Source organism: Trypanosoma theileri (genome assembly GCF_002087225.1).
Source record: "Trypanosoma theileri isolate Edinburgh chromosome Unknown TM35_Tth_16_V1, whole genome shotgun sequence".
Lineage (NCBI taxonomy): Eukaryota > Euglenozoa > Kinetoplastea > Trypanosomatida > Trypanosomatidae > Trypanosoma > Trypanosoma theileri.
In genome coordinates, this window is record NW_021639858.1 from 171,744 (window position 1) to 197,442 (window position 25,699).

Below are 25,699 nucleotides of genomic sequence, written 5' to 3' on the forward strand. Positions count from 1 at the left end.
AAGCTATTAGACCCCAAAATAATTGTTATTTATTTATTTATTTCTTGTTCGCATTTATCAGCACTCCACATTGGTTTGTCTTTCCCAGTTCCAAACATTCTAAAGAGTAAAGTGTTTCAACGCATATTAAGCCATTACCCTCGTTTACACAAAAAAGAAAAAAAATATACAAAAAATATACACAACTGCAGAGTCAGCGCAGTATATAATACAGCAAACCAAAAAAAAGGAAATATATATAAATATATATATATAATATAAATATAATAAATAGAAGAGAATATATTTTTTTTTTTATCATCATACAATCATTTGGCATAGGAGTTATGGAGTATCTCACTCACCACGCTACTCTGTAATTTCTGCTCCGCTATCCAACTGCCGTTAATTCCAAAAGATGCCGCACTCTTCTGCAGTTCACGCCTTAACTTCTCAATATCTTCCTGCTGCTTTACAATGATGCGATTATACTCACCGTGCATTTCTCCCAATGCGTTATTGCCAGTCAGAATATCATTTTGTACAATATTGTCTTTATCATTAATATGATTCTGTAACTGTGTGAGTGTATCCCGCTGGTGTTGTATCTGAGAAAGCAGATAACTTGCTTCATCTTGCAGAGACGCGAATTCTCTTCTATCACTACCACCATTATCATTATCACTATCACTATCATTGTTATTGTTATCGATATGGTTCTTTTTTTTCTTTTTCTTTTCCTTTTTCTTCTTCTCTTGTTTACTCTTATCATCCTTGGAGAGATCACTGTCATCATTTATACCATCCTTTATATGTTGTATTTTAACTTCCAATGCCTCTAGATGAGCAGCTGTTTGTAATAATTCACTTCGCCACTCTCCCATCTCCTCTTCACACACTGGCATGAGGGAATCTCCCGTCTTGAGAGACTTCAGTTCATAATTTACCGTAAAGTACACATTTGATTCCTCTTCAAACATCTTCAGTCGCTTTTCTTCACTTTCTTGCAGCAGCGATTGCAGTTCGGCTGCCTGTCTTCTCTGCTGTTCCACTTGTTCCTCCTCCAGTGCCAATTGTTCAGGTGAAATAGAAAGAATACGTTTTTTCGTCGCCTCATTCAACTCAAGATAAGTTACACCAAAGTGAAGTCGTAACTCTTCACGAACAATCTCCCGTGCCATCATTCGATCCTGTACAGTAGTAGAAGAGGAAAAAGAAGAAATAACATCTGGTAAAGATAAGAGTAGACGATCCACAGTGTTATCAATAAAGTTAGCTATACCCCGTTGAACGAGAAAAAGAGCATATTGGGACTCAAAGTCTGATATATTGTAGGTCTGCAGAACATCTTCAAAAGAAGGAAATGTAAAGTGAGGCATCTCTTCATATAACTGGGCCAAGGTGGAAGTTAATGCTACCGGTATACTTTTTATATTTCTCTCCTCTTTCTTCTCTACCTTTATTGTTTCATTTTTCTTATTATTATCATTATTCTTTCCTTCTCGAAGATTACTCATTTCATTATATCCCTCTTTTTCCTTCTCTGTGTTGAATTGTGGTATCGATATAGGTCCTATAGGACTGTTGGGATTCAACAAAGGAGGAATGATAATACGCTCGCCAGTACTCAACAATCTCCTCTTTTCATATTTGGCAACATCACGCATATACATTACATCACGTGGACGTGAAGAAATAAGAAGTCGTTTCAATGGCGCCACTACACGAAGATTACCAAGACGTCCTTGTTGTGGTTCTTCTCGTATTTGCCCAGTAAAATTAAATGGATCAACAAAGGCAGAGGCGTCTAGTTGTTGTGGTAACGGTTTCTCTGATTTCTGCAGAGAAAGATTCCCACTCTTTAGATCTACAAACATCGTAATAATACGTAACATTTGCAGTGCTACTGGTGCATTTCGGCAATGAAAACGCAATATGTATGCGAATAGAGGAAAAGTTCCGGGACTAAATTCACTTAATCCATCTCTACTATTATTACTATTTATTACATGACTCTTTTTATCGTGACTATTACTCTCTCTAAACTCATGTACGTGTGTTAGAAGTAATGGGTTTCGACAGCAAATATACATTTCCTGTGTTCCAGTTCTTGTGTCCGGTTCAGATTGGATAACAATTTCAACCAAAGGACCCTTGTTTTCTACCGCAGTACCAACCATAGTAACATCAGTATTATCATTATTATTATTATTGTTATTAATATCAGTAGTAGTAATAGAGGAAGAGGAGGAAGAAAGCCGTGCGGCGTTAATAATGCGTCCGTCTTCCGTGCTAAACAAATAGATCTGCCCGCGCTGACCCACCAGAAGAGCACAAGAAACCCAACCACCATTGTTGTCATTATTATTATTATTATTATTATTATTATTATTATTATTATGAGAAGCCTCACGCGTTGAGAGAGAGTAAACCTCCAGACGTGTGGCGAAACAGGGTTGAAGAGCATATGCTGTGTTCTTATCCACCTGCAGCAACTGCATGATAGCTGGGCTTAACGGTATGATTTTGGGAATCATTTCATATGCCATTCTAAGTGTTTTTTTTTTTTTTTGAAATGATAATAACGTAGACAAATAAATAGATAAATAAATAAATAAAGAAGAATATAGCGCATAGACTCAAAGAAGAAAAAAAAAAAAATAAATAAAAATAGGCATAAACGAACCAAACACATATAAATAAGAGTAGATTGAAAAAGTAAAAAATAAAAAAGGAACTTAATAAAAGGCATGATACAAATAAAGTTTACGTTTAGAAAATAATAATAATAATACAAAAAAGAAAGAAAGGAATTAATAACTCTGTCATAAAATCAAATCAAACAAACCTTTTCGATAGAGGACTCGCTCCTTCCCATTCGTTTCCATTCCACCTTGCTTATAGTCACTTAAGGAAGGTAATATATGTTGTTTCTCTCTACTTTCCAAACGCTTCTGAAGTTCATAGCGTTCTTCTTTAAATATGGTAATACTCTCTTCCACTTCCTTTTCCAATTGCTTCATCTTATCATGCCATTTCTGAAGCATATTCATTTCTTGTTGTTGTTCCAATATAATCGCCTGATATTGTTGTTGTACTTGTGCAGCTACGTTAGAAACATTAATCTCGCGCCAAGAGAGAGAACGCTGCACTTCATCCCTCACCGATTTTACTTCCATTTGCAATCGATACAAAACATGTCGAAGATGTTGTATTTGTTTACGTGTCATACACTCTGGAGATGTCTTTAACGCCATTTCCTCCCCACTACTTAACAGCAGAGGTGATAAATTATTATTAGAAACGGGAAGTGTTACGAAATCATTTAATTGACGTTCCCTTTCACAATGGGTGTAATATTCTTCTAAGAGTTGTTGATATTCCACTCGTCGTTCTCGTTCCTTTGCCTGCAGTACTTTCACTTGTTGTTGATATACAGCCCTTCGTTGAGACCGGTGCTCATCATCATACTGTGCGGATAATCGTTTTTGTTGTTGTTCCATCTCTACTTTATGCCTTTGCTCTTGTGCTTGACGGTAAAGAAGAAGACGTTCCAGTACTTTTCCATCAATGACACTAGATTGACGTTCTCTTGCCTGTTGTAGAGCTAATGTGTAGGCCTTTTCAAAGTTATCTTGTAGGAATAGGCGAAACTTCTTCTTTAGATCCAACATCTCCTCTGATGTAAAGTGGGCTATCCGTACGGTTTCCTCTCTTGTTGGTTTCCCATTCTCTATCTCCATAGGGGATTGTACGGTTTTGGCCTCCATCTCACGGTTTACGCAAAGCGTTGGATGGTTATTTGTATTTCCAACAGCATCAACATCAGAAGAAGAAGAAGAGTATAGTGGTTTCTCTTCATGTGGTTTAAAAGAGACGATGTGGGCTACACTGTGCAGTTCCGTTATATTTTCATTCTCATCATCATTCTTCTCTCTACTCTCCTTATCACTATACGATGGTACCGTAATGCCGAGTAGAGGATTCCGCGGCATCCTCCCTTGATAGATATATAGGCCACAGTAAAGCCCACTTTAGACAACCCAAAAATAATAATAACAGAAAAGAGTAAAGGGGTATAAATATAAATATATATGAAGAGAAAAGAAAAAAAAATATGGGAAGAGTGGGAAGTGTTAATAAAAGAAAACCAAAACAGAAACGACAACTAACAAGAACAACCATAAAGAAATAGGAGAAATTAGCTTTAACGGAGTGTGATCCGAAAATTGTCCCATTTTCTTCTGTCCTGGCACTTGCACACATACCCCATTGCGTGACGTATGCATAGAAAAAGAAAGAAAAAAAAGTCGAAAATAAATAATAAAAAAAAAAATCCCCTGAGCAGTTAATACTGAGCACACAAACTATCAACCTACACACACACGCACATCGATATAATAGTCATCACGAGAAAAAAAAAAAACCCCTATCCCCCACACACACAAAATAGAAAGAAATAGAGGACACACATATAGCCAGGATGCAGTCATTTTAACTTTTTTCTAAGTAAATCAATTAATACATAAAATAACAAGATTCGGTCGTGCAGTAAAAATGCAGATCACATTTTTACATACACACATATATATATACGTAGATAAAAACAAGAAGAACAAAAAAAAAAAAAAAAAAAAAAAAACAGGAAAGAAAAGATATTAATATATGTGCATATGCATCTATATATATATATCTCTCTGTCTGTATCTGTCTCTTTTTGTTTATCTACACATTTAAGGTCGGTTCTTTAAGCAAATCGCTTGTAGACTTCGCATAATAAGTTGTTCACCCGCATTTGGCTTTTGCTGCAGTTCTTCGATGGGGTTTTCCATAAATGCAAGATGACCACCAGTGGGCATTTCCACATACACGACATTCGCATTGGAATCCACCACAGCCTCCCAGCGTCGTGTGTGTAGTGGTCCACCGCAGAGCGGGTCATTAGATGTGGCGACGCACATCACCGGAATAGTAGCGGCATGTAATGCACTATAAACGTCTGCGGCACGATGGAATTTCTCCGGCAATTTTGCGGACCTCGCATTTGCGTGTTCATCATTATCGTCATTATTGTGAGACCTTCTCCTCTTGTTATTATTATTATTATCATCCTGTGGCATAATCTCAACTTGTTTCTGTTTATAGGTTAGTGTTTGCTCATCTCCACAGGCACTGTTCTGGTGCTTGCGTATGCGGTGGAGATATCTATGCACGGCGTTACTATCAAACGGCACCAACATGGCGATGGCTGCAGTTAAATAAGTCCCTTCATTGCGTTTTCCCTGTTCTCCAATGTACTTGCAGAGAGTAACTCCACCCAGTGCGAATCCAACAGCGATGAGAGGCCGTACATGTGTCGTCTTCATTCGCTGTTGCAGTTGTGTTGGTGTTAACACAGTCTTGAGAACATATCGCAGATCTTCGGTTTGCACATCACTGAGTAATTGTGTATACAGCGGTATATCTTCTTTGTTATCACGTGCGTTTAACACAACCACATAATGTCCACTCTGACTCAACTGCATCGCCAATCGTTGAACATGTACAGCCTGAGATGAGGAATTAACCCCTGGAAGAATTAACACAAGCGCCTTTCCAATCGCATCCTTCCCATTTGTGGGGGATAAACAATCCATCTGCAGTAGACATTTGCCATCCGCTGCTGGTAGTGTCTCACGTATGTAGGGAACATTTAACCATGGACGTGGGGAGGCCAATATTGTCTGCACCCATCCCATATACATTGGCTCCTCATAGTACAAACATGATGGCAGTCCAAAGAAATCAGACGCGGCTGGTATTTTGCAATTCTTAATAATTACAATGCGCCGCTCTTTGCGTGGCGCGAGTGTCATTTCCTTCTCACCAATTATCCACTCGAGTGCACTGATGGGCCAACGAAAGAAGACATTGAAGATAGTCGCCGGTAGAATATAAAAGGCAACATGCACGAGATTGTGCAGAGCAAAAAAAGCAACGCGGTTCATAAACAAATAAGAAAAAAAAAAAAAAACTCACGAGACAATTTCTATATATATTTTTTTTTCTACTAAACTTTTACTTTCAAATTTCTACAAGGTAATAATAAAGAAACAAGAAGAAAGAAGGGATAAAAATAGAGAAAAATAAATGTGGGGACCCAAATGAAAGGAAAAAGAATAATAATAATAATAACAATAATAATAAAGGACAAATAGCGGAAACAACATAGACAGAAGTAAAGTTGAACCTTTTACTTCCATCATTCTTTCCGTACTTCTCATTCTCTGCCGTCTTAGTATGATGAACAGCAAAGAAGAGAAAAAAAAAATATTCAGTCGAGTAATCAGTTTTACAGCGAAATAAGGCAAACGGTGATCAAAGAGTAAAAAAAATAGAAGAGGTGAGAAAGAGAGAACATAACCACTATCAGGAAGCAGGTACATAGATGTACTAGTATGTCCTGATGTCTCCCCACCTCCTCTCTCTCTGTGTGTGTGTGTGTGCGCAGGTGTATACAGAACCTTCTTTCTTTTTCGACATCTTGTGCCTTCCTCTCTATTCACACAATCTCTTACTTTTCGTCTTCGGTTTTTTTTTTTTTTTTTTAATGGCGATGCAATCAAAAAAAAAAAAAGAAAAAAGTACTTCCTGCGCAGTCCACCTCACACAAAATACACAACCAGAAAAACGGAGGGAAAGTGGAAAGCAATGATTCCCTGTTGTTATACCCTCCTTATCCTCTTACTATTGATTTACAACCTTCTATCTCCATTTTTCTCTTGGGTATTTTTCTACCCCCTTTTTTTTTTGTTTCTTTTTGTCGTATCTGTTTTTTTTTTTCTTTTCTTTTTTGATTTCTCTCTCCTTCACTCATTTATTATTTTTTTTTGCATTTTTTTTTTTTTCTTTTTATTGAACTCATCCATTCATTCGTTTCATCTTCAACTGCACACACACACACACGAGGAATAAAAACCTTGACCCGCTTCTTTTTTCTCCATTCACACCCTTTTCCTCTTTACTATTCGCTTGCATCTCATGCCATTTGTTTTGATTTTCTTACGTTTCTTTTTTTTCTTTTGTTTTTTTTTCTTGTAATACTTTACTCCTACTTCTCGCACAAACAACAACAACCACACTATCTTCTCACAACACCCTAACACCACACAAGACAAACAAACAAAAACAAAAAAAAAAGAACACACACAAAAAAAAAATCATCATCACCACCACCACCACCGCCGCCATCACTGTTGACATGTCAGCTCTTCTTCCTTTTCTTTTTTTTTTGGTTTAAACTGCTTCATCGAATTTATTCAGCTCTGTTTCTTTTTTTTTATTTTTATTTTTTTTCCTCCCCTTCGCTACTATCCTCTTCACAGAGACACAGATAAATGCTTGCCCACCCTTAACCTAATTCCATGGAGCTGTTGTGAAGTTGAGGGAGAGACCATTGTCGAGTTGCTGTGGGGTGGTCCCCATACCATTAGAGGGACCAGGCAAACCAAAGAGCGATGCAGTACTCTGTATTGGACCTGTACTGAACACCCCATGTGAGGAGGTAACAGAAGTAGTAGAAGCAGCCGTAGTGGTAGAAGCAGGAACAGGTGTAGAGACGGATGTATATCGCGGCTTCTCAGGGAATACACCGCTGCCAACGATAGGGCTCTGGCCAGACATTCCTGCCATTGGGGATGTGATGGTGGCGGGTGATCGCGGCACAACAGAGGCAACTCCTGCAGTAGCGGTGTAGTTGGAGTGTGAAGCTGTACTGCTGCTGGTTTGACCTCCTACCATTGAGGTTGGAGTAAAAGGTCGAGCGTTGGCATCCAATGTGAAACGTGCTATCGCGTTAGCGGTAGTAAATGGAGCAGTTACAGTGAATCCAGAACTCTGTCCTACAGAAGATCCTCCTCCCATGATATCCATACCAGAAATATGTGCCGAATCTGTTTGCAATAACGGTAATTGTGTAGAAAAGGCTGTAGATAGACTATCATATCTACCGACAGTGTTCATGTTATTATTTCCCCGAATACCAGTAAAACCAGACGAGTCAGTGAGCGGAGCCCAAGATGTCAGATCAGCACCGATTACTCCATCCGTAGAAGATGGTAGTAACGATGATGAAAAAGTTCCACCATTGCTCACTGCTGCAGAACGTGGTAACGGAATAGAGGGTCCACTGCCGTTACTACCAGTAGTAGCAAGAGCCATAGGGCTCATCCCAGGTGCAGCGGTTGGTAGGATTTGTGGTGAACATTGCGGAGAAGAACGTGTGGGGGTTATTGCAGACCCAAAATCGCGTGAGTTAATACCATTTGTACAAGGAGGAGCCCAGAAAGATTGTAAATCATTAATAGCTAATGTCTCATGACGCATAGTAGAAAGTTCTGGAATACTTAACGCTGGTGTCCATTCCTGTTTTCGTCGTTTAGCTTCTTCACGTTCTTTAGCCTTAGCCAAATGGTTAGCCGTTTCTGCCTCAACGTTAGAAAGTACCTCATTTCTACTCTTTAGTAATTGTTCTAATCGTTCAAGTTCGAGGTTACCTTCTTCAATTTGTACCTGTAATCGTTCAATGTTTTCTTCCTCTTTTACTTTTTCCTTTGTTAATTTGGCAACTTGAGCGCGATTAGTGGTAACAGTCTGGTTTAGCACATCTAATTCTCTTTGTAATTCAGGGTTAGGCCCAACTTTTGCAAGAAGCAACTTGCGTTCACGTTCTTTCTTTTTTTGTACAGCCTTCTGATACGCCTTACTATGCTCATTCATCAATTGTCGGAAACAATTATTCCAAGCTTGCTCAATGATTTCACGTCCCTGTGTTTCACTCTTTCCTAGTTTAAAAACGACCTTTCCCCATTCTTTTTGACGTTTTTCCTCTTCCAATGCTGCAGCCCGTTCACTATCGTTAGAAGGGTCACCATTCTGGTTGCTACCACGTTTTGTAGACGTAGTTTTTCCGTTTTGATGAGTGCTGTTCGACTGTGTTCTCCCCTTATCCATAAATGGACTACCATCAATATTCATCAATTCCATGGCGTATTGAAATACAAGACGATCTTCAGCACTATTGTACAGACGGTAACCGAACTGAGACATTGTAGAACTGCGTAACGCATCCGGTAACGAGACAAAGTTTTCAAAACCAACAAGTTCACCTGGAGCAGCATCTATTTCACGCTCCAAATACAAAGCTGATGTCTCTTTGAGGGAAATTTCTTGAATCTGTGGAGAATCTTTATTATTATTATTATTATTATTATTATTAATATTGCTATTACTTTTCCTCTTTTTCTTGGGATCTTGAGTTCGTATAACCATATGTACTTGAAGAGCTTCACTGTGTCGATGCCAAACGCAGAAACTTATCTGTTCGTTCACCACTGTTAAAATCGCGTGCCACCTTATTTTGTTGCAACTAAAACGATTACTTATAAGTCGTTGCAACGTCAATACCTTCATGAGGTTTGCATGATCAATAGTACACGTGTAGCGTCCAGGAGCATGCTCATGAATTTGCATCTCTGGCATAAATTCAAACTTTGTTATGCTTGGTACAGACTGCCTAAGTGGATAAAAATAGTGACTGATTTTCTGTGCCAGTAATAGAGGTAGTTGATTAGGATCAACAGATTCAGTAGCTTTATCATTGGTGGGAATTGAAAGTTCTTGACAGACCTTTTCCAGAAGGGGTGTTGGTAATGGCTGAAAGAATGTTAATACTCCAAGTGCTGAGATAGCCATAAATATCTCCTCAGGGGTACAACTTCGATCCACAAAACCAAATATATTGGCAAAGTGCCTTAAATGATCAGAATTTAGCCTAAAAATATCATGTCTTAATGATAGTAAAACCCTACGCACACGTTCAACTCGTTCATCTTCTCTCTGAGCTACTAACTCTGACATAGTACCGTCTGTTGGGAAGCTGCCCAGTGATCCATTTTGTGGTCTCTTATTACCATTACCATTATTGTTGTTCCCACCACCACCTCCTCCTGGAGATGATGATGTAGATGATGTCTGTGCTTCAAAACGATCTGAGAGAACCGAAACGATTGTGACAGCAAGAAGTCGAAAGTGTTCGGTGATGTTCCCACGATACACTTCATCATCTTCATCTTCGTCAAACTGAATACCCCAACACGTTGCCAGTTCTCGCATTGTTGAAAGGCTTAGTGTATCCATTTTATTAATTTTCTTGAGATAATCAGGGTCCTCACCATAGAATGACCGAACATCAACTTCATCCTCTTCATCTTCTTCAATAACATCAACGGCACCATTGTCACTATCATCACCATAGAGTTTCTCACCGTTGCCAACATCATCACCACCAGCATCTGCTTTTTGTAATACCCAATGCCCATGAGGGTCTATACAGCGTAGCAGTTCCATCATCATTAACGGGTCATCAAGATTTGAAGGGGCATCAGCCAATGAGCGTCTCATTCGCGACATCCTACCAGAGTCATCCTCATCCTCATCATCTCTTTCCATGCCTGTTACAGGCGATCCCCAAGACAACGCCGCGGCAAGTTGTGCCTGCAATCTGCGCTCTGACAGTGGACCCATCGGTAGTGTTACACCGCCATTTAGTGAAGATGAAGAGTTTGTCACCGAAGGATTTGATAAAGCACCACCACTGGCACCATCCGTCTCCTCTGCAGCGTCATCCGAACGATCCAGTGAAAGGCAAACACCACCACTGCATTGTTGCATTAGCTGCACAATTGCCATTCCACTGGAAAAGTCACTGGCCGAATTATCAGCTGTAAACTGTCCATCCACTTTACCGCCACTACCTAAAGCGTCTCGAGGTAAACGGCGTGGTGATTCTGATAGTACTGACTTAGCGTTGCGATTACGACTAGGCGGGGCTATGGTGCTGCCGCTGTTATCATCCATTCCACTAGAGGCAGGGATAGCAAAGGAAGAAGGTGATGTTCCTGCAGTCGATAACGGACTCACACCGTCCTTACGCCTTTTCTTGGTGGGCATCGTGTTGACTCTTTTTTGCTGCATGCGTTCTACAGGGCCTAGTGGAGGTGTAGAGACCAAAGTAGCAGCAGGGGCTGAAGAATTACCACAAGACTCAGAAGCAACATCTGCGCAAATACGGGAGGCACCACATCCACTGGCCCGCAGATGTTGCAGCAAAGCCATAGCATCACGATCATGAATTAGGTCCATACAGTTATCGTCAGTACTGTTGCGGGTACCATTCGCACCCTTCTTCTTTCTCTCAAATGCAGCGAATAGTTCTGGTAATCTCTCCTGCAACACTGTGAGAGTGGGGAAATCAGCCCCTTTGGATGGCTTCCCACCCTGATTTGATCCCTCCATCAAGTTGAGAATACAGATCTCCTATACTGATATATAAATATATATATATATATATATATATATATATATATATTTAAAATATCTGGTCCTGTTCCAACTCCTACTATAACTGTCCCTTCTTTAGCACTAGAGACACGCCTTCCTCAAAGCAGATTAAAACAAAAATCAGAAAGGATTATTGTATATCAGGTCCTCTGTGTACCAGGTTCCTCAGTCCAACGCCTTGAGTTATTTTTTCCTTTATTGTATCCTTTTTTTTTCTACTCGAATATATATTATTTGAAGCGCCTAGACCCTTTTTTCTTGCCACCTTGGTTCGTTCCTTAAACACCAAATATTCTTGTTCTTTCCGTCTGCCTTTTTTTTCTTTATTTTTTTTGTTGTTTATTTGTTTGCCTGTGTTTCACACTCCTAGTTGAGATCTCCTCTCTGTTTCTGCAGATTATATTATATATGTATAATATATATATATATATATATATAATTTCCTTGCAAGGGAGAGAGAGAGAACCTACTTTCCTATCCGTATCAACAACGAACCTTCACGACCATGAAAAAAATCCAAAGAAAAAGCGGAAGGAAGAAAAAAAAAAAGAGAGAGAGAAAGAGAACAATTGTGTAATAAAAAGAACAAGACCCTCACAGAATAAGAAAAAAACATATATATTTACTCGCACTTCACCTGATCACTTCAACTGTCCTTACTCCTACTGCAAGTGCAACTGCTGCTGTAGTCGTTCTGTGCTTGTGCATTTGGGTGTATCCGGGCATTTCTTTCCCTCGAAGGTAAAGGAGGAGGGTGTTTGTCCATACTGCTAGTAGAATTTATGATTATACTGGTGCGATCAGCTTCCCTGAAAATCTTGTCTACATCTCAGTGTCTGTGCTATTTTTTTTTTTTTTTTCTTTCGAAGCAGTCCCATATAAAACTCCACATTACATATGCAAACGCACTCAGAGGACTACAACAGCAGCTGCAGCAAGAGTAGTAGCAATAGCGACAGGGAAGGATACTGATTTGTTCATAACTTCGTAAAGAAGGGGAAAAGACATGTAAAAGAAAAAAAAAAACGAAAAAAAGAAATGGGGGAGAGAAAGAGAGAGAGAGAAAAAAAAAAAAAGCGAAAGAAAAGGCAAGAGAAAAACAAAATAATTAAAAGAGGTAGAATGTGAGAAGGTTTTATAAGAGTTGCACACCTTCAGTGCTACGATTGACTTCGCCCTTCACAGTGTATCGCCTCCTTCCTTTCAATCTTGATTATCCAGTGCGAACACAGGAGTTCGTTGTTTCCTCGTTTTTTTCTTTCCTCATTTCCTTTTATTTATTTGCTTAAGTTAATCTTTTTTCACCTATTCCTTTACCTTGTTTCTTTTTCATTTTTTTTTTTTGTTTGCATACTTCACGTCGGAGCCCGGTAGCGTTTCGAATTAGGGGTGTATCGGTGGAGGGAAAAAAATGAATGAGGATAAAAACAAAATGAATTACCACAAAGGTGCCAAAGGAGTAATACGCGTAGACGTATACGCCTATCCACCCACCCAACCACAAAGGCCCGACAGAAACAAACAAACAGTTAAGAAAAAAAAAATAAAGAAAATGACTTGGAAATCATTCCTTGTCTTTGTTCTTTAGATTTTCATTTTTATTAATCTGCCTGCTGCTCAGATTTTTTTCTTTTTTTTTTTTTTGTGGATGTTGGTCTTGCTCTCTCCTTCTACCTTTTCTTGTACGTCTTTGTAGAAATTCATTTCGCCAAAAGGATGGAGTTTATCCTCTCGTTTCCCTCTTATTTCTTTCTTTATAGCTTATTCGTCCATTTTTTTTTTTCCGGCTCCTCTTTTTTTTTTCTTTTTTTTTCATGTTTGAGTCCTTTTTCATTACACGCCATTTCCCAGGTCATTTTACACATATAGACAAACACTTTCTCCTTCGATCATATTCCTCTCATCATTCCCCTCCCTCTTTCTCAAACCTTCCTGTTTTATCAACGAGGGGGGGGGGGGAGAAGGGAGAATATATATATGTATCGAGAGAGAGTGAGAGAGTACGGGAGAGGACACAAATATATATATTTTAAGAAAGAAACTTGCAATTCCCTTTCCGCTGTTAAGAACAACCCAGTCTTAGGACAACTACATCGGCACTTTCTGAAATAGAAACTAAGAAAAGAATTTCTTTTTTTTTTTTTTCTATTTTGTTGTCCCCGAGAATCCCTTTCAAAAGATTTTTCTCAGCGTTGTGTCCGGTAATTCATCTTCTTTAACCTTCCTATTGCCTTAGACCGTTGTTACTGGTATGGAAACGCTTTGTTCATTCATTTTTTTTTTCCTTTTACGCATCTGTATTTGCAAGTTTTTCTTTGTCATTTTCTTTTAGTGCATATATACGCATGTCTCTCTCCCCCTCTCCCTGTTTGTGTGTACGTGCGTGTGCGACCTTCACACATTCGTTCGCTTACTTCACTCCTTCGCTCTTGCTTCATTTTTCCTGTTTTGTTTTTTTTTTGTGTGTGCTACTCTCTCCGAAATCCACCAAGCTTCACGCCAACAACACTCTCAGACAGATAGAGAAAGCATGCTTGTTTCTTTTTGTCCTAGTGCTACCGCCGATGATGCTTCTCACCACTGGTTGTGGAAATTGTTCGTAGGCATGTACCCCACCTGCGAACGCTGGTTGAACATCGGATTGAGGTTGCCATCGGGCGCAGGTCCACGAACATCAGCGCCATTGTTGTTGCTGCTCATTGGACGACCGTTGAAGTTGTTTTGCACGTGCGGATTTGAGCGCATCGGGTTTCCACGTCCCATGTGTGGGGGAGCCTCGCCTCCTCGGGCACCGAAAGGCTTGTTGCGCGGTTGCTGGTATGGCATATTAGGGTAGAATCTGTTCTGCTCATATGGGGGTGCCACCATACCATGGTTAATGGACCAATGATCGGGACGTGGTGGGGGAGCCCACTGCATATTGTCCTGCATCGCAGGGGAGTATGTGTAACCTGGTGTAGGTTGTGTGCCATGCTGAGAAGTAACGGGAGGAGCTGCAGGTGTGGTGCGTGATGGGGATTGCTGGTGTTGCTGTTGCTGCTGTTGTTGTTGCTGTTGCTGCAACTGCTGACGTTGTTCTTCGAGTTTGTTGCGCTGCTGTTGGAGGCTTTCACTCTGATCCTTCAGTTGTCGCTCAAGAGCGACGAGTCGTGCATGCTTCTCATTAAATTCAATATCACGCTGCTTGCAGTACTCATCATAGTTACGACGGGTATCGTCTAAGTGGCGGCGTTCCTTCTCTAAGTCAGCCATAGCACTTACCATACTCTGATGGTCTGCTGGAGCTTTAAAAGTGGTATGCGGTCCCTTTTGCTGCGCGTCAACAACATCCTGAGGGTACTGAACGAGGTTGGATGGGGCTTCCGGTTGTGCCGGTTCTGCTTGCTGTGGTGCAGGAGCGATATGATTTACAAAGCAGTAGTCATCATCGTTGGCCCAACTAAAGTGTGCATCCGTTTCAGGGAAAGTAACAGGGTGCTGCGGTTGTGGAGGTGGCGTCGGCATCGGCGTCGGCTGCTTCTCCTCTACCACGGGTGTCTGTTCCTCATGGATCTCTTGTGGCTGGGGCACCGTTTCCTCAACGGGGACAACGGCTTCCACCTCTGCAACTACAGTTTCTACGACGGTTTCCTCAACAACAACAACAGGTGCCTCAGGCTCAGAGGCAACCACTGCGGGCTGCGCTACCGGCAGTTCTACAGCGGCGGGGGCTTCGGCAGCCTGACGTTTGGCGGTACCCGAACGGAGAGCATCGAGGAAACTCTTACCTGACGAGGCCTTCGCGGCGTTTGTGATCTGCGCCTTTATGGTTGGTCCTGCGGGGGAGGCGGGCTCCTCTGCCTTGGGCTCTTCCCGGCGTTGTCGGGTGCCCTTGGGGACCGGCTTGTTACTGCCGCTGGCGTTGGCATTGCTGCTGCCACCCTGATGATTTGACGTCGCTGTGCGTGGAGGCATTTTTGGTAGTCCTGTTTTCGCTTCTTTAATTCTTTTCTTTGTTCGTCTTTCTTTGTTTGTTTTCTTTTATTTCGATCTTCAAGGCTTACCGTTTCCTTTTTGTTCCTCCTACGTTCAACTTTGGTTGCTTAGTGTTTTTTTTTTTTTTTTTGTTCTTAAAAGCGTAGCTGTGGCTTCTTAAGAAGAGAGAGCTTCCTTTCTTCAATACGTCAGAAATGAATGAAAAAGTAAATATAATAATAATAATAATAATAATAATAATAATAGTAATAATCATAAAAAGAAAATTACACACATGTTTAAAAGAACAAGGTCTACGTATGTAAGTGTGTATCTGTGAAGGGTTAGTCAAATGCAGGTATACAAAATATGACTTTTATAACTAATGACAAATAGGAACAAAGTGGCACCATTGGCACTACACATATATAACATATAGAGAAACACAACATAACTGCAACATTATTGTACGTGCCTCTGTATGTATAAATGGATGTACAATAAATGCATGTGCGACAGGAACCACATCGCTTTCACTATAACCACTACACACCCCTTTCAGAAAATAAGCACATGTTATGCACATCATTGCAGGTTTTTTTCCTGCATATATATATATATATATATATATATATATATATATATCTTCTCTTCTCGAATTCTTTCTTTCCCTCTTTCTTGTTCTAGTCTCTTCCTTTTTTTGTGTCTGTTTTTTTTTTTTTATTTCTTTTGTCTTCTTTCTTTCTACTTCCTAGAGATATTTTTTTTTCTCTCTTGACGGTTACCAGTCATCCACGGCGAAGCCAAAGTCCCTGTCCCTGCAGCAGTAGTACGGTGCAAGGAGAGACCATATGTACAGCAGGACTGCCATCCACACGGTGGTGCTACGCACCCAGAATGCTACATTGATGCTGCCGAGCATCGTGTCTGTGCCTGCGCCGCTGACATGCCAGCCTGTTGCCAGCATGGCGAGATACATGCTGCCGAGCATCATGGTGGCGTGAAGGAACATATATCGCCCGAGATGGCCGCTCTCGTCCGGGTCCTCCTCGTCCTCGTGGTCGCTGACACTGCCGTCGCCATCTTCGTGGCTGCGGCCGAGGCGGAGGGCGTCGCGGTTGCCCCCGGCGGACACGACGGAGTACCCGAGCGCGGCGCCGCTCACGACACTCGCGAGGATCATCTGCAGAATGGGGGCGGGGCGGCCGGGCGTCTGCGCGAGGCGGTTGCAGTGCGGGTTCGTGTCGGTCCGCAGCGTCACGAACATCATGCTGCTCGTGTAGAGAAACACAATCCCGCTCGGCACAACAGAGCCGTGCGGCACCCACACAGACAGCACCGTGTACACAAGACCACTCACCAGCACACTGCTCAGGGCAAAGGCATTGTAGTTACAATCCGAGTGAGGGACATACATCACAAAGGAAACAACGCTCATAGCGATTCCGCCCAAGTAACTGAGAAGAGCAATAGCTAAAAGATACCACATCCACTTCCCTGAATGCTCAGCCCGTTGTCCCCAATCATCACTCCACTGGTAGCTAAAATCTACCAAAAAGACGACATTTACCAGTAGAAATATAGCAGACGCAAACATACATACATATGCATACACGCTGAAGAAGCTGTTCGGAATCCAAAAGGTTATAATAAACAATAGTACAAGAATAATACTTTTGGCAAAAAAGAAACGCTTTTGGAACTCAGCTCTTGCTTCGCTCTCGATACAACACGTCAGATCAGAAACAGATAACCAGTGGAGTAGGAAAAAAAGCATTAACGCAAAGCTAACACGGTAGACAAGAACTTCCCCTGTACAATAATTAGTGTCACCACTAGCAGCGTATTCGCAACCTTTCTCAAGAATAGAAACGCGACTGAATACTCCCTGGAGAGAGCCTCGCAAAAGCATCGTAACAACAAGGCCAACAAAGAGATAACAGGCATACTGTAATCGGACCAGCACACCAGGCGCAAAGACCGAGTTGCGCTTAGAGGAACTCATACCGTCTTCGTATGCCATGGGACTTCCGTGATGCAGTCAAAAATATTCCTTTTATTCCTCTACCTTTCAATTTTTTTTGTTTTTTTTTTTTTCGCTTATATCTACCTGATCAATTTCTTCACTAAAACAAGATGGAAACACCCGTTCACAGAATGAAAACAAAAACAAAAAAAAAAAAAAAATAAATGAAGAAAACAAGGAAAGAAGAAATAAAAACAAAAAAATAAACAAAGAGTATGAATACTCAGAAATCCTCTTACCATGACAATTCAGAACAAACAAACAACAACAACAACAAAAAAAAAAATGTGCATGTTCCTCTTTTTAGTTAAGGCTCCACTGCTGCATACATCCATGTACCATCATTGTACATTGCGCGTGCCACTCTTTACCAAACAAGAAGAATGATACGAAAAGAAAAAACAAAAAAAAAAAAAAAAAATGCAATAAACCATCCTGTACATATCACACAACACCAATTTCTATCTATTATTTCCTTCTGGATTTGATTTTTTTTTTTTTTTTTTTGTTCTCTTGTAGCTTCTTTTTTTTTTATTTTTACTTTTTTTTTGTTTTCTTTACACCACATTTCTCCATTTCCATCGTTTACACTTGTAATTGTTGCGCGCCTCTACGTGAACCGCGGATCGTCCGTAGCAAGGGAGAACTTTGTGTACCCCATTTCTCCTCCGCCTATACTATGCACCTTGCGTAGTGCGTCTGACTGCATTGGACTCAGTTGCACACCGAGGGACATCAGCGTTGCGAAGAATTGACCCTCCTTTACAAACCCCTTGCGTGCACGGTCGTACTGTCTGAAAGCGGCAAGAGATCCGGTGCGGCGCGCAGCAAGTGTACGGCGTACTTTATCTATCGCCGATGCATACAACTCTTCCTGAGTAGCATCCATTCCCTTCATGCCACTAGACTGTGTGTTACTGAGCGTATACTGTCCCACTGCATCAGGAACCTTAGAAGTAGTATTAGTAGCATTAGTATTAGTAGTTGCTCCCGTCACATTTGCGGTTGCAGTAGCAGCTCCTTTGAATGATCCACGTCTACGTTGCGTCACTGCCATTATACCTTCACCTGCTCTGAGTTTCTCTGTTACAACAGACACAAACGCTGGATAATCAACGTAACCATCCAAATCTCCCTGAGCAAAGGCTAACTCAAGGGCACGTAACTCCTCCTCTGTAAGATCAAGTCCAAGAATGGATAAACAGTGTCGAAATCGAGTGTTCGTCACATGACGATGACGTAATTCGTCACCATCAGGAAAAAATTCTGAAAGTCGTGCATTACGTTCTTGCAAAAAACAACAAATCTTCTTTAGAACTTGTTCTACAAGGTTTTCATCCAACGTTCCCTGCTGTGTGAAAGTACCACTTCCTCCTGTTGTTGACATCATCGTTTGTTGTACAGTACCCGAAACAGAGGGCATAGTGACATTGGCATCCTTTGAAATTCCTACCGCCGATTCATTGAATCCAACATCACGAACGAAACGTGTGTAGTCAATTCGTTCCGTGTCATGAGGTACTGCATAGTAGCGTGTAAGAAGTTTAGTTTCTTCTGGTGACAGTATAAAACGATGACGTGCAAGGGCTTGCATAAAGTTGGTCTTTGTTATTTTACCAAGATGAAAACGGTCAAAGTCTGCAAAGAAGGGAGTTAACAACGCGTGTTGAGCAATAACATAATGTGAAAGTCTGGCAAGGAGTCGATGCAATTGTTCACGCTCTGCTTCAGTAAAGTTGTCTTCATAACTTTTGACAGTATCTTTTGAGGTTGTTATTTTTGATACTCCTGAAACACCATTCGTGTTTTCTGATACTGACAAATTAAATTTTGTTGTAACAGAGGGTACTGCCATTGGTGCAATCTCTCCAAGGTCTGCAACAAATTGGTTAACATCAATGTGATCAGATACTCTGATTGATTTGTATGCCTCCTGAAGCAATTTAAGTTCTTGTGCCTGTAATTCAACTCCAGCGATACCAAGGGCAACGGCAAATTTTTCAGTTTGCACTACACCACTACGCAATGGATCAAAATCAAGAAAGAATTCATTAACACGGAGGTGTCTTTCTTCTGCTTGTGCAGCTATTTTAGAAAGTACATCAGAAACTGTTTCAGCAGGTTGAAGTTGTGTATCTTGTATATGTTGCTGAAGATTTGACATTGCCATAGATCGCATTAAACGGGCTGGGTTTAATTCAGGCTTCTGTACTTGATCAACATCCATCACAAATTGGTAGTAGTTCACTTCATCACTGGGACCTCCTTCTGCATTTCGGATAACATACCGTTTAACAAGAAGTGCAATTTCTTCAGGTTTTAAAAAAATCTTGTTAGTGGCTAATGAACGTTCAAAACGTGACTTGGTACATGTACGATGTTCATAAATACCTTTACGAACACGATCAAAATCATGTAATGTAGGGACCAAATTAATACGGTTTGAACTAATAATAAGTCGTACCTTCTTTAACACTTCTTCTGCACGTTGGTGTTCTGCACTAGCAGTATCTCCAAGAAATTGTCCAGGAGTTCTGGTTGTTTCATAGTAATTAGTTTCTCCCTCTGTGGTATCATCACGACGTGGATTAGTATCAGCAAGAAACTGAACATAATTCACTCGTGGGAAAACTTCATCATTTGTACCACAACCGGTATCATCCCATATACCCTCTGTGTAGGCCCGTATCAGTGTTTCAATATGTTCTGATGTAAGTTGAAAGTTCACAAATTGCACCCTTCCTAGAGCTGACTCAAACTGAGGGGCTGTTACGAAACCTGTTCTGAAATTATCAAAGTCCCGCAAATAATCATCACAGCGAAGGCGATACATTGCGAATTGCTCTCGCAACACCCGTAAAAGTTCATCCAACGTAAGTTTCCCTCCTGTTCCCCGCGCTGAATTAAATGTTGTGGACTGCAACTCGGTGGCGTTGGCATTGACGACGTTAGTAGTAGTAATAGTGGTAGTATTATTATTGTTGTTGCTGTTATCTACATTCTCAAGATCTCTGCACCAGGCGGAGTACAATACATCCCCGTTCCCATCTCCGTACTTCTTAAGAATGAGTTGCAGTATATCTTCCCGCACAGCATCAAATGGGAGACAACGGCGGAAGCGTGAGATTGTCACTTTACCGCTGCGAAAAGTATCAAAGTCTTCAAATGCCTTTCGAACAGGCAGACCACGCACTTGCATAATTTGTCGCAGAAAATGCATCGCAGCATCCAGTTTTTGTTCTTCTTCCTCTGAAAGCGTTTTTGCTTTGCGTCCCAGTGTGGTCAACAACTCCGCCGGAGGATCTTCTGCACGAAGAGCATGCAAGAAATCCATGTAGCGTACATCCATTGTAGTTCCACGTGGGCTATTAGTGGTACTAGCTGTATGGCGTCCCTCAGGAGCAGCAAATGCATTTTTAAGAGCCTCAAATTCAGTTTCTGTGAGTTTAATATCATTTACTGCGAGGGCACGACGAAACTGTTCTGCTGTGATGCGACCAGACCGTAGACTGTCAAAGTCTGTGAAAAAATCATCAAGACGCATACGACGTTGGGCCACGTGCACTCGCACTTTTTGCAGTACATCTTCTACCAAACTCATCCTTGTATAGATAATTAACCTTTTTTTTTTTCTTTCTTTTCTTTTTTTTCCTTGTGTACTTCTTCCTGCTATTGCTTTCTCACCCACCCCCTAGGTCTCTTCAAAGAGTGAAGAGATACGGAAAAAAGAGAAGAAAAAAAATTTCAAATAAAAGAATAATACGACAATATCATTTCTTTTCGATTTGAATTTGGTATTCATCTGTATCTATCTCTTTTTTTTGTTTTGTTTTTCTTAACCTCTCTTTAGTGATCTCCTATTCAGCTCAAACTAGACAATGCAGTCCGTATAAAGAGCACCGCTAGTAATAATAACAGAAACCACGAAGAGAATGACCACCAGCAACACAAAGACATCATCATCATCATCAAGGAGTCGAACATCATTTTTACCTCAGGTACACTACTCACAGAAAAGAAAAAAAAAAAAATGAAAAAAAAAAAAAAAACATGGATACTGATCAATTCTCATTCCTCCCCATTTCCTTTTACATTTCTTGTACTAAATGGCAGCCGTTCGTCAATTGCCGTGATAATTTCACGAGGAAAAAGGAAGCAAGTGAGTAGCAGAGCGGTGGCGGTTCCGTTGCGAAGCGCCTTATATGTCCCCCACGGTGCGCTCTTCACCACGACGAAGACACTCAGTGAAGAGATGCCGGCGGCGGGGAGGATCCACCGGCGGGTGCGGAGCTGTTCGCTGGCGATGGCCGTCTGCTCCGTGACGAAGCGGTCGGCCCGCGCGGTGTAAATCTTCGCAGTGGCGATGTGGCCGGCCACGTCGAAGAAACCGGCGAGGGCGGCGGCGGGCACCCACGCGGCGCGGCGGATGGCGGCGACTCTCCGGCGGAGCGACGGCCACTCGCCTTCCCACACGACAACGGCGCCGCGGTCCTCAAGGCTCATCCAACCTCCACAGGACCTACTAGTCTAGTATGTATATACGCCTCTATATACTTATAGAGATCTCTCCTTCTCTCTCTCTCTCTCTCTCTCTAATATATATAGGTAAAAAGAGAGAGAGAGCGTATAGGGTGGTACGCAAGCAAAGAGAAATAAAAGCAAGAAAATAAAAAGAAACAAAAAACAGATATATATATATATATATATATAGCGGGTTTGGAAAAAACACAAAAAGCAAGACAATAAAAAGTAGTAAATAAATAAACTGGTTGCCACAAACACCAAATTTCAGGCAGAGTACACTATGACAGAAATAATGGCAAATATAACGAAAAATAAAAAAAAAAGGAGAAAATAGAAAGAATTCCCCCCTTAAAATAAGTGATGCCATAAGATATGACTGCAATCACTTAGTAGTCAAACTAGATGGTCGCTGTAATTATCTATGGACAGGTTCTACAACATAAACAAAATGACAGAATCATCATTATTCTTCTTATTCAACTTCTCCAATGCAACAGTAGTGATGTTCACGCATTCAATTTGTTCGCCATACTTACTGCGCCCCCGACTGGATTCTGAGAACCCTCCAGCTGCATAGTGGTAACCTCAAGTGGATGACCAAAGAGGAATCTGGTTCAAGTACACTCTCTTCCTGAATGGAGGATTCGCACTGCAGTTACACAAGTTAAAACCAAAACAACACACACACGGTGCGCCTTTTTTCTTCCAATCTTCCACGTCAAACGATGGATGGGGAAACAGTACCATACACATACACACATAAATGAAAAAAAAAGATCAAACGATTACAATTTGAAAAAATCCAGTATGTAACTGCCAGACTGAAAGGATATAAAAAGAATGTTTATAGTAACCCCCAGCTATTTGAAATGTCACACATGCCTCTTCCCCACTCTAAGAGTGTCAAAACACTATAGATGAGTACAAAGTCCAATCCATTCACGAAGTTTCTCCATTGCTTTAGAAGGACCTTCAACCAAATAATATATATATATATATATATATATAAAGGCAATTGTTATAAAAATAATTTCCAAGTTTCATTACAGAGGCGATAAGCACATCCGTGCATCAGAGTATTCTCCCCTTTCTGAATAAAGAGAAATCTCTCTCTCACTCTCTCTTTCTCTACTACAGAAAGCAATATCTCCCCTTTACTTTACTCATAACAGACTCTTTTCCCCGTTATTAAACAAAAAATGCGTGTTTCAGAAAGAAAATGTAACCTGATAAAACGTAATTCATCCAATCGTTTTTCTCTCAGAAGAAGACTGAGTCCTCGTGGGAGATGGTATACAAATACCAATTTATGGAATGGATTAAAATTCTTCGACGTCAATTACACAAGAAGAGTAATGAACACAACATGGTATATTACCTTCAGAAGAGATGAGATGATATATATATATATATATATATATTCTTCCTCTCATTTATCTTCTTTTTCGTTTTTGTACTCCAGATTATCACCATATCGGTCAATAGCAGATAACACACAAGCTAATCGATTACGTCTCTTTTCTGCTACTTTCAATCGAGATACCTTTTTCGCATTATTACAACTTACTGGATGAGAAACGACTATATTATTTGGTTGTTTATTAAGTATACTCGTGGAACTCACATTCTTCTTTCCTTCCAGTTCAGCATCAGTGGATTTTGATTCATGTACAACAACTTGCGAATTAGTACTATTAGTAGTAATACAATTTTCAGAATCTCCTACAGAAGAAAGATTCTCTCTTCTCAATAAATGATCACCCTTCACATTCACTTCCCCAGATGTGTTAATAAGAGATAGTCTCTCAGAATTACAAACCGCTAAGGATCCAAGTTCTAGTCCACTCCGCAACACAGCAGCAGCAGCAGCAGATACTACTACTTCTACTGCTGCTGCCTTACTCGGTTTAGAAGAAAAACTCTTCGTGGGAACTTCACAAATTTCTGTCATAAAACATTTTAACGTTTCCTTGACGTCATTCGCACGTTTTCGCTTCTTCAAACATTTCGTTGGCGTTCGTAGTGAAGGTATCATATTACTTACCGCTGCAACGTTAGATACCTGAGAATCTACAGATGGTGGTGAGTTATTTACGGTAACACAATTCTCATCTTCAGGCGACATTTCCTGCTTAACAACACAGTGTCGAGGAAGAGCAATAACTCTATCGTCCTGAGAAGTCGGAAGTGATAAACTTTCGCTCTCTGGACGACAATTATTATGTGGTAAGTATTCCTGAGCAGTTGATGCTTTCTTTTCAATAGCCTCTGATATATTTTTTACCCCTTGAAGTGGTACTATATTATTTCCCATAGCTTTAAAATCGACTAGTGACTGTAAATTATGAGGAGGTAGTGTTTCACCTGCGGAAAACTCTGAGACCATAACTGCTGAAGGAGCAAGATTTCCTCTTGTATAACGATTACTCAGAGAATCATGCATATCCGGTGATTCTGTTAGTACCTTTTTCTTCTTTACCAACACTGGAGAAAGATTCAGTACTGTTTCTTCTATTGGATTATCTTGTTGCTCCTGGATAGGAATCTTTTCTGATACACTGTAATTGGAAATACTTAAATTACCTTCAGGTTTCTCTATATTTACACGAGGCATTAGTTCATGTGTGTTGTTTCCCATATCACTTTCCGGTACAACAACCACTGGATCTTTGTTTTTGATAATCACATGACTTTTTTCTTTTTCTTCTTCTTCTTTTTCTTCTTCTATATGTTTAGAGTCATTTGATGTAGTAAGAGGGTCAGGTGTTACGTGTGTGTTCGTAAAACCCCTGGGTGGTGAGGTAAGAGTTTGATTTTCTTTTTTACCACTCTCACTACCATAAATGAGAGAGATGGAAAAGGGTGAAATCTCGCTCTTCTTGTCATTATTGTATTCTTTCCGAATAGAGTGTTGCGAATCATTTGAAGAAACTTCTCTTGGATAGACAGAACTCATAATGTCACTGTTATTTCTATTAGAGGTAGAATCCAATTCATTCTTCAATACAAGACCTTGTTCTAATGAATTTTCGTCTTTTCTTAACCTTTCGTCTCTTTTCACATCCCAGTGGATGTCTTTTGTGCATACAGAGGTCACATATTCACTAGCCATATTAACACAAGAACCCTCCAAACGACGTTGAATCCACCCAGCCTCTTCTCGCACAAAGAGACATCGTACAAATACGTGAAATCGCAATTGCACCTGACTACTAGAAAGTGAATCACCAGCGATTAACTTTGCTCCAGCGCCGAGCTCTAGTGTCAACAATGGTTCATTCCCTGCATTAATATCACAGGGATCAAATATAACTGGTGTGGATACAGCACCAGAGGCTAAACGACGGCCGTTTACAAATGTTCCATTTAAACTACCACAATCACGTACAGTAAGAGCACACCATTCATGTGAAGTGTGTGGAATATGTAATGCGTTACTACTGGAAAGCTGCAATACACAGTGCCGACGAGAAAGTAATGAACCTTGTGCGGCAACCTTGTATGCTATCACACCACTATTTCCTCCCAAAGGATCACGTCCTAATGGTATAATCAAGAAAGCAGGAAGAGAAGATGGTCGGTTACTTTCTTTTCCCTTATTTCCTGACGCAACTATTGTTCCATCTTTTCTACAAAAGAAACGTGCAATTAGACGACAACGTTTGTGTTTATCTACTGATGCATGTCGCACATAAGATGGCATGACTTCCGTTTCTTTTATAAAAGCAGCTGAAGAGCGACCTGGGACTGCAGTAATCCCACCAAAAGCTGATAATCGACTTAAATTGTACACACCAACTATTGCAACTTCCATCAATTCTTCTTTTTTTTTTTTTT

At 40.6% G+C, this 25,699-nt stretch overlaps 9 protein-coding genes across 9 annotated transcripts; all 9 read right to left on the reverse strand.

Moving 5' to 3' along the window:
• Window positions 1–308: 308 nt before the first annotated feature.
• Window positions 309–2,528, reverse strand: TM35_000161630 (uncharacterized protein; the record flags this gene model as incomplete). Its single annotated transcript, XM_029026035.1, has 1 exon — window positions 309–2,528. One exon carries the CDS (start codon window positions 2,526–2,528, stop codon window positions 309–311), a length of 2,220 nt encoding a protein of 739 aa, XP_028882591.1.
• Window positions 2,529–2,804: 276 nt separating this feature from the next.
• TM35_000161640 (uncharacterized protein) lies at window positions 2,805–3,974 on the reverse strand (the record flags this gene model as incomplete). The annotated part of the gene is made up of 1 exon (XM_029026036.1): window positions 2,805–3,974. The coding sequence occupies one exon, from the start codon at window positions 3,972–3,974 to the stop codon at window positions 2,805–2,807; it is 1,170 nt and encodes a 389-aa protein (XP_028882592.1).
• Window positions 3,975–4,712: 738 nt separating this feature from the next.
• Window positions 4,713–5,966, reverse strand: TM35_000161650 (uncharacterized protein; the record flags this gene model as incomplete). Its single annotated transcript, XM_029026037.1, has 1 exon — window positions 4,713–5,966. One exon carries the CDS (start codon window positions 5,964–5,966, stop codon window positions 4,713–4,715), a length of 1,254 nt encoding a protein of 417 aa, XP_028882593.1.
• A 1,408-nt stretch (window positions 5,967–7,374) lies between these two features.
• Window positions 7,375–11,313, reverse strand: TM35_000161660 (uncharacterized protein; the record flags this gene model as incomplete). Its single annotated transcript, XM_029026038.1, has 1 exon — window positions 7,375–11,313. The coding sequence occupies one exon, from the start codon at window positions 11,311–11,313 to the stop codon at window positions 7,375–7,377; it is 3,939 nt and encodes a 1,312-aa protein (XP_028882594.1).
• Window positions 11,314–13,932: 2,619 nt separating this feature from the next.
• TM35_000161670 (uncharacterized protein) lies at window positions 13,933–15,312 on the reverse strand (the record flags this gene model as incomplete). Its single annotated transcript, XM_029026039.1, has 1 exon — window positions 13,933–15,312. The coding sequence occupies one exon, from the start codon at window positions 15,310–15,312 to the stop codon at window positions 13,933–13,935; it is 1,380 nt and encodes a 459-aa protein (XP_028882595.1).
• Window positions 15,313–16,093: 781 nt separating this feature from the next.
• On the reverse strand, window positions 16,094–17,335 carry TM35_000161680 (putative serine incorporator; the record flags this gene model as incomplete). The annotated part of the gene is made up of 1 exon (XM_029026040.1): window positions 16,094–17,335. The coding sequence occupies one exon, from the start codon at window positions 17,333–17,335 to the stop codon at window positions 16,094–16,096; it is 1,242 nt and encodes a 413-aa protein (XP_028882596.1).
• Window positions 17,336–17,948: 613 nt separating this feature from the next.
• Window positions 17,949–20,939, reverse strand: TM35_000161690 (uncharacterized protein; the record flags this gene model as incomplete). Its single annotated transcript, XM_029026041.1, has 1 exon — window positions 17,949–20,939. The coding sequence occupies one exon, from the start codon at window positions 20,937–20,939 to the stop codon at window positions 17,949–17,951; it is 2,991 nt and encodes a 996-aa protein (XP_028882597.1).
• A 467-nt stretch (window positions 20,940–21,406) lies between these two features.
• Window positions 21,407–21,841, reverse strand: TM35_000161700 (uncharacterized protein; the record flags this gene model as incomplete). Its single annotated transcript, XM_029026042.1, has 1 exon — window positions 21,407–21,841. The coding sequence occupies one exon, from the start codon at window positions 21,839–21,841 to the stop codon at window positions 21,407–21,409; it is 435 nt and encodes a 144-aa protein (XP_028882598.1).
• A 1,450-nt stretch (window positions 21,842–23,291) lies between these two features.
• Window positions 23,292–25,676, reverse strand: TM35_000161710 (putative helicase ARIP4; the record flags this gene model as incomplete). Its single annotated transcript, XM_029026043.1, has 1 exon — window positions 23,292–25,676. One exon carries the CDS (start codon window positions 25,674–25,676, stop codon window positions 23,292–23,294), a length of 2,385 nt encoding a protein of 794 aa, XP_028882599.1.
• Between the last annotated feature and the right edge of the window lie 23 nt (window positions 25,677–25,699).